Source organism: Pyrus communis, chromosome 13, assembly GCF_041283825.1.
Source record: "Pyrus communis isolate YQ-2024b chromosome 13, ASM4128382v1, whole genome shotgun sequence".
In the NCBI taxonomy this organism is placed as follows: domain Eukaryota; kingdom Viridiplantae; phylum Streptophyta; class Magnoliopsida; order Rosales; family Rosaceae; genus Pyrus; species Pyrus communis.
The window spans coordinates 25,872,967-25,881,143 of record NC_142577.1 but is presented as its reverse complement, the minus strand read 5'-3'; the positions used below and the strand labels follow the sequence as shown (position 1 = coordinate 25,881,143).

General features: G+C 40.0%; 2 protein-coding genes across 4 annotated transcripts; both read left to right on the top strand.

Annotated features, from left to right (window-relative positions):
• The first annotated feature begins 561 nt into the window (after positions 1–561).
• Positions 562–3,358, top strand: LOC137738213 (putative nucleoredoxin 1). Its single transcript, XM_068477845.2, has 4 exons — positions 562–1,124; positions 1,419–1,898; positions 2,017–2,484; positions 2,612–3,358. Exons 1-4 carry the CDS (start codon positions 1,029–1,031, stop codon positions 3,266–3,268), a joined length of 1,701 nt encoding a protein of 566 aa, XP_068333946.2. The 5' UTR covers positions 562–1,028; the 3' UTR covers positions 3,269–3,358.
• A 1,628-nt stretch (positions 3,359–4,986) lies between these two features.
• On the top strand, positions 4,987–8,096 carry LOC137737542 (uncharacterized). Of its 3 annotated transcripts, none has more exons than XM_068477059.2 (6): positions 4,987–5,212; positions 5,766–5,933; positions 6,014–6,163; positions 6,711–6,833; positions 7,000–7,143; positions 7,352–8,096. In XM_068477059.2, the coding sequence occupies exons 2-6, from the start codon at positions 5,793–5,795 to the stop codon at positions 7,802–7,804; spliced, it is 1,011 nt and encodes a 336-aa protein (XP_068333160.2). In that variant the 5' UTR covers positions 4,987–5,212; positions 5,766–5,792; the 3' UTR covers positions 7,805–8,096. The 3 variants fall into 3 exon arrangements, with proteins under 3 accessions (XP_068333160.2, XP_068333159.2, XP_088538856.1); XM_068477058.2 differs by having other exon boundaries at positions 5,074–5,212; positions 5,782–5,933; XM_088682730.1 differs by having other exon boundaries at positions 5,080–5,212; positions 5,806–5,933.
• Positions 8,097–8,177: the final 81 nt, after the last annotated feature.

Below are 8,177 nucleotides of genomic sequence, written 5' to 3'. Positions count from 1 at the left end.
AGCTTGCGTGACATGACTCATTTTAACGAGAGTTCTGATGGAGTTGACGAAAAGGATCATAGCTACACGTTTTGATGAGTTAAAAGACCAATATTCCAATTATATTAAAATTGATGAACCATTGCTGTAATTTTCTCGATAAAGAGGGACAACCACACATGGCTTGAATTAATAATAATTTGCACATTGCCAATGAGTGTTTATAATGGTAAGGGTTCCTTTCCGGATTTATTCTACCAAATTCATCTTATCAATCAATCCGGACTCTTGAAATTTGATCTAACGGTTAAAGTTATTATAACTTTTAAAGAGACCCCATGTTTTTAACCGTTAAATCAAATTTTGAAAGCTCGGATTGATTGAAGAGGTAAATTTGATGAAAGAGATCCAGAGAAAATATTTTCCGTTTATAATAGGAAGCTGGGCTTGAGCGTGGCCCGCATGGCCTGCGCTTCTTGCAGTCTTGTTTGTTTGTATGTCGTGCGCAGTGGCTCAGCCTGAACAGGCGCAGCTTACAATTTCCAATCACCTTAAATTCCACAGGGAACACCGGATAAGGACGATTGACCCAAAGTCTTTTATTCATAGCTCTAATCCGACAACCAAATAGAGTTACGGACCCTCCAATTAAAAAAGTTTTTAAGTTTGGTACCAAATTTGTCGATATTAAAATATACAATTTGTCTTAATAGATTTATTGTTGAGTTCATACTCATGCGTTTAGGATTTGAAACACACTATAATTTGAAATGGTCCATTTCCATATTGCATTTGCATGATTTATAATCCAGTATATTGTTATCATTATTCAAGACGAACTACTATTTTTAAATAAAAAGCTATAATCTCATGGGGATTTAGACGGAAACTCAATCTTAGCCAGCCAGCTCGTATTTTGCGTGTGTTTATTATAATATTGTCAGTGGTGCCCTCGACGTCGACGATCCTCGTAAAAGTCGCAAACTTTCACCACCAAACTTAAATATAGACCAAATTCCAATTGCAGCTCAGAGAGAGACTCAGAAAGCATGGCTAACGGCGACGAAGACGGCGTCACTCACGACCTCCTTTCTATCCTCTCCTCCGCCGACAGAAACTTCCTCCTCCACAACAACGGCGGCCAGGTAAAAGTATAACCATGATATTTTCTCATTAAAGTTTCGACTCTATGTTCATTGAGATTGCAGGGGGGAAAAAGCAAACCAAAGTATTTGCATTTTTTTTTTTGTTCTGAGAATATAGAGGAATGTTAATCTAAATGTAATTATGATGGAAACCCAGTTGGGTAAATGCTATGTAATTGCTTGGTTCAATCTCAAAATGTTTACTTTGGCATTGATTATACGAAGAACAGATTGAGATGGCTGTTTTTATTTTATTTTCTGGGTTGTGGTGATTATTTTTTTATGAATATATAGGCTGAGATCAGTAGTTTGACCGGAAAGATTGTGGGGTTGTATTTCTCCGCCTCGTGGTGCGGCCCGTGCCGCCGGTTCACCCCAAACTTGGTGGAGGTCCACCAGGACTTGGCCGCCAAAGGCGACTTTGAAGTTGTGTTCGTCTCTTCTGATAGAGATGAGGAATCGTTCACCGGATACTTCTCGAAAATGCCGTGGCTTTCGATTCCCTTTTCGGATTTGGAGACCCGAAAACGCCTCAAGGAGCTCTTCAAGGTCAGGGGGATTCCCCATCTTGTCATTATTGATGCCAATGGAAAAGTTTGTACTAATGATGGGACAAAAATTGTAATGGACCACGGGGCGGATGGTTATCCGTTCACCGCGGAGAAGATGAATTTATTAAAAGAGAAGGAAGCCGCGGTGAAGGAGAATCAGTCCTTGAGTTCTCTCTTGGTTTCTAGCTCCCGGGATTATTTGATTTCGAAGGATGGCAATAAGGTACAGCTTTTCCCCTTTGATGTTACATTGCTAGCACTTCTGTAACGTTGGATTGTTTTAACTTTTATATGATAGAGATAGTTGATGACGATGAATACCGAGAAAAATGTATTGACAGGTTTCTGTATCCGAGCTTGAAGGAAAGATTGTTGGGTTGTATTTCTCGCTTTATACTCACAAGCCATGCAAAGAATTTACTCAGGCACTTGTGAAGTTCCATGAGAAAATGAAGGAGAAAGGAGAGAACTTTGAGATTGTGTTGATATCTCTGGACCTTGAAGAGGAACACTTCAAAGAAGGGTTTCAAGTGTCATGGTTGGCATTGCCGTTTAAGGACAAGAACTGTGAAAAACTTGCTCGCTACTTTGATCTTGAGAATTTACCTACACTAGTTATAATTGGGCTAGATGGGAAGACCTTACACTCCAATGCGGCTAAACTCATTGAAGAGTATGGCGCTGAAGCCTACCCCTTTACACCAGAGAAGATTGCCGTGCTTGCTGAGTTGAAACTCGAAGAACAGACGATACAGTCACTTTTAGTTGCTGGGGGCAGAGACTTTGTGATTGAAAATAACGGTTCCAAGGTACAATTTTCTTGCCGGTTCCTTTCCTTATGTTCTATGCTATCAATTGAATTTCAAATGTTTCTTTATTCTCATCAGTCAGAGGTTTTTAGTTGCATGCGTCAAGTTTCTGTCTGTGTTTGATTAGGTACCCATGTCTGAGCTTGCTGGGAAGCACATTCTGCTCTATTTCTCAGCTCATTGGTGCCCTCCATGTCGTGCATTCATGCCTAAGCTTATAAAAGCATACAATCAGATCAAGGCAAAGGACAATGCCATTGAAATAATCTTCCTCTCAAGCGATCGCGATCAACCCTCCTTCAAAGAACTATTTGCAACCATGCCTTGGTTAGCCATCCCATTAGGCGATCCAAGGAAGGCCCTCCTGCAGCACAAATTCAAAATCCAAGGCATTCCTGCATTGGTAGCCATCAGCCCCAACGGCCAGACACTCAGCACGCAGGCCCGGCAACTCATACAGGCGCATGGATCCGACGCTTATCCGTTCACAGAAGAGCATTTGAAGCAATTGGAGGAAAAGTTGGAGGAAGAAGCAAAGGGGTGGCCTGAGAAAGTGAAGAGTATACTCCATGCTGAACACGAGCTCACGCGTGTGCTCCACCACGACTATGTTTGCTGGTGTAGGGAGCCGGGAAGTGGCTGGTCTTTTTACTGCAAAGACTGCAACTTCGATCTCCACCCAAAATGTGCATTGAACAAGAGCAACAATGGAGGAACGGAGGATGACCCTCCCAAGGCAACGGAGGATTATATTTGTGACGGTGATGTGTGCCGTAAAGTCTGAGAAGGCATTTAGATTGCCTTATGCATCTGGATTTTGTAAACTATGGTGTTTTCTTTTTATACAAAGGTGTTTCTGTGTGTGTTATGCTAATTGCATGATAGAAAGAGGATTTAAGATTTTAGGGTTTAGCAGCAGTCCTATAAAAAGACCCATACTGTGACATCTACCAAATTAGTGTCATCTCTGTTTTGTTTTTGGTCAAAAAGTGTTATCTCTGCTTGGTTGGGGGAGATTTTGGTAGGGCGAAAAGAGTTAGACACTACAATGTCTCGAGTACCCCTTCTCCCTTCTAAAGTTTCCCATTTTCCCTCTAATGTGTAAAATGCCCCTCCTCTTTTGGAAGTGTGGGTCTGCCACTGAGTTTTGGGTCCAATTCTTATCATTGTGAGTTGCGATCACTTTAATACTTAATTGTGAATGTCTTATTTTGATGACGTAATTTTATTATAAATGTGTTTTATTGGAGCAGATTTTGTACTTAATTGTGAATGTCTTATTTTGATGACGTAATTTTATTATAAATGTGTTTTATTGGAGCAGATTTTGCGCATGTTGTAGGGGCGGAGTGGATAATTCCATAAGCGAGGTGAGTTTGCAAGAACAAAGACAAGCAAAGGATTGTGAAACCAGGCGCCGAGGGTGGTTCTGACTAAAGGTTCTTCGATGATCAAGTCAGTATTTGAGAGAGAAAAAGAGCAGAATGCTCCAAGTGAGAAAAAGAAGTGTCCGACCATTTGTGAAGTGTTGAGGGGCATATTTATAGGCGTCCAAAGTCTATCTCCTGTGCACTCTACCATATATCTGAAGGGTCAGAGAAGTTGGAGTCAGAAGTATGGCTCTGTGCAGTCAAGAGCATGGGCAACATGGGTCTGAGTGCCACAGTCTGACCAGTTAGTCAGAGGCGTGGCTTAGAGTAGTCAGACCATGTGTAGCGTGGGTATGATGGGACCTGAGTGGAGAACGGTTGAACATGACGTGGAGAACCTACACGTATGCACTTCAGTCTCTGTGGAGATGACGGACCACATATGCCCATTAAGACTCAGCGTGTGCACTCTGGTTGGACCCTATGGGGTGGCGAACCACATACCCCCATTAAGACTTTGTGTGGTGTACTCCATTTCGACCGTACATGGGTGGCAAACCACATATGTCCATCAGGACTCTGCTTGGTGCACTCCAATCGAACCTCATACTCCCATTATGACTCTGGTCAAGGGGCATGTTTAATATCCCTTACAGTAACCATCATGAGTCGGAGCGAATTGTCGTTGTATGGTTTGGGTCACCTTGCCCATATCAAAATGGTCGTTGGAGCGGATTGTCATCGTACAGCCTGAAATGCAAGAAAATTTTCATTGTGATCAGAATACATGTAGTATATCATGTGTTTTTACATAAATAGTGAAAGATTTTATTTTTTAATTTATATATCGTACTATTTATATAATAACACGTGATGTACCAACCTATATTCCGATAACACTAAAAAATCTCGTGCAAACTGCCCTGAGAACAAGGATGTGAAAAATATGGTCCACATGTTTCCTGTTGTAAACTCTTATTTTAACTTTTACACACAAAAAAAAAAAAAAAAAAAAAAAAAAAAAACTATTATTTTAACATATCATATCTATAAAAAAAAAATACAACAACGCGCGTAATCTAGCTCATGGCCTTTATCTCTAATGGGGTCCACATACCCAAGAGTAGGCATCGCCACCGTTCAGATTATTCCGTGATTGATCGAGTTCCGGAGCCGGTCCGGTATTACACGTGCCTCACGTGGCCAATCTTTCTCCAAATTCCCGTAGAAATCTTAGCAAAAGTGTTAAAAAAACGAAACAGCGAATTAGAAAAGCCACCAGATTCTTGGATCAGCTTCACAAATTCGACACCGGAATGAATATTCTTCTGATTACATTTGCTCCGTAATCAATCGCTGTAAGTTAACCCATTTCTTCTAATTACCTGCTTAATCTCTGAGCTTTGTTTACCGGGTTGGTTCTGTTAATTTCCAGAACTTTTGGTTTTTCTGAAATTTGAGATGGGAATTCTCTAATTATTCCGTGAATGTTTGATTGATATCTCTGAAATTTGAGATGGGTTTTGGTTTTTCTTGATTGTGGTTAGTAAAGGTCTTGAATTTGCTGTAAATGTTAATGGAAATTGCAGATTTAAAGTTGTTTTTTTATCAAATTGTTTTTAGGCACAAAGTTTACTATCTGTGTTTCTGTGCGTACTAGCTTGGGATATAGAATGGCGGCCAAATGGTGTTAGGAATTCAATTGGTGGTTGGATTATGTACTAATATTTAAATTAACAGGATCAAAAATGGAATTATTAATATATAATTCCATAGATTAGCCTGTTTTTAATTACTTTCTAGTTTTTGTTTAAACACTAGTCAGCCATAAGCAAACGTAAAAAAGTTAATGTTTGCTTCCTCGTATGCAAACCGAATAACATTCACGAAATTCACGAAAATTTTTCATAGAACTTGTTCCAAACAGTTGTCCTTTCAATGGGTGAGACAGAGGTGACCAAGACAAGCGTAGACATCGACAAGAACGATAGAAATGGGCACCTCAAGCCCAAGGCCTTTAATCTGGCGTTTTCTAAAGCTTTGTTGCAGGTTCCTCACAAGCTGCAAAATTGCCTAAAGGTAAGTTATTTCACTAAAACTTGTGATTTGCTTATGGGTATTGATTTGATATTAGTATTAACAGGCGCTTCGTGTTACAGTCGCAGCTCAAGAGACTAGCAAAGGATGATGGAATGAAAAAGGTGAGCTCTGTTCCTAAAAAGGCTGCATCTTTGGAGGTTGACCTCGAGAAGCAGTTGCAAGCATGGAGAGAAAATCCTTCTTGGGTTGATCAACCACCGTATATAAAGGTGAGAGATGTGCTTCCCTGTACCGAGTAACTTTCCTTCGGAATGGGAATAAATTGGCTTTATCCTTGTCGTAAACTTGTTGTGTGCCAAAATGTGATTGGTAACCAACGTCAAAAGAAAGAAGATTAATTCAATTTCTTATAGGGAATTGTTATTAGCACTCCAAAAATCTCATTCTACACTCCTCACAATTGTATTTTTCTTTCTAATTATAGAAAGTTTGGAGTGTCAAATGAGATTTTTGGAGTGCTAATAACAATTCCCTTTCTTATACTATATTTGTGATTTCCCTTGGAAAGGAGAATTTCATATCAGTCAAGTCTATCGTCTTGGTCCCCTCTACACTAACGGTTCAGTTAAGTCCTTAAACATCACCTTCGTGCAGCATATGCTGGTTAAGAGAGAAATTCTAGGCAAGAAGCCGGAATGTTTTAGTGGTTGCAAATATGTATACACTACATTCTCTTCGAAGGAACATCTCAAGAGCTTATGGCTTCTCTGACTACGTACTAACTTTTAAGTCACAAACTACTTTTACTCTTTGCAGGTCAGTGTACCAAAAGGTTCTCTTTGCAACCTGAGCGTAAACGTCAATGTTGGTTTACCTCCAGACGCAGTATATAATATTGTAACTGACCCCGACAATAAGAGAGTTTTCAAAAATATTAAGGTAAGTGATACCATTCCTGTCCACTTTCCTTTCAGATTTAACCAGGAACAACGTTCTGTTAGAAAGCTGGAGAGGCGTAGGCAGACATGTTTTTTGCTTTCTTCTTTTCCTATTCTATCATATAAAATTGTATTTGTTAATTTGACAAGTTAATTATCTTTCTCAGGAAGTGATATCAAGAAACGTTTTGGTTGATGAAGGTCATAGGCAGGTGGTTGATCTGGAGCAGGCAGCTATATGGAAGTTTCTTTGGTGGTCAGGGACCATTGCGGTTCGTGTTTTAGTAGATCAAAACAGAAAAGACCACTCAGTAAGACTCGATCTTCTTCTTGATGTACTGTAACTTAAGAACTTTTTTTTGTCGCTTTTCCACTTGTTCTTTGTTGACCCATCACCCATTTAGGATCTCCAGTATGCTTTATATTTTGTCGGCAAATCATATCAATAGTTTAGAAACTCATGTTCTGCAATGTCATGGTAAAATTGGATCTCTAATTTCTGAAAATGCCATTTGCCAGATGAAGTTCAAGCAAGTCAAAACAGGGTTTATGGAGAAATTTGAAGGCTACTGGAGAGTCGAACCTCTTTTTGTCGATGAAAAAACCTGCTTTCCGTTTAAACCCAGGACATGGGCAGATTATAATTCTTGCACAGGAGGCAAAGGAAGGATTGGTTCAAAGGTGAGCTTGGAGCAACTGATCCAACCAACTATAGTTCCACCTCCACCGATTTCATGGTACCTAAGGGGAATCACCAGCAAGACTACTGAGATGCTGATAAACGACATGCTTGCTGAAGCTGCCAGATTACGAAGAGAATTAAATCCTGGAGAGTCTAATAAAGAGATTGAAATGTCTCAGGATGGGCAAGTACTTAGTCATGTTGATAATGTATCTAACATCAAAGAAAGATGGGCCCTTCATAGGAGGAACGCAAAGCAATGCCATCGGAGGCTACCGCCTGTCAAATGATCGAATTCTGTTGAGTTAGTAAGCACTTATCTGTATTCCTTATTAATGGAAATTGATATGTAATAGATCCGTCTATATTTCATTTCGTTTTATCCATCAAGTGTAGTGGCCTTAGCGCCGTGTAGCAACTCCTCTCCCTTTCGATTTTTCGATGAGGGTGGAGGATGAGATCGAGGATGACTATTGCCTGTCAGAAACTATTTGTTGTATCTGCCTTGTAAGCTGAGTTAATGCTGTAATGACATTGAAAGAAGCTGCTATAAATTACACTAAACACATGTTTTTGTGGTCATTGCCTGTGAGGGGTGCACCAAAAAGTGCTTAAACCTAAACCCTACCATAAGCATTTTGGCTATTTGGAAGCGGTTTTAGC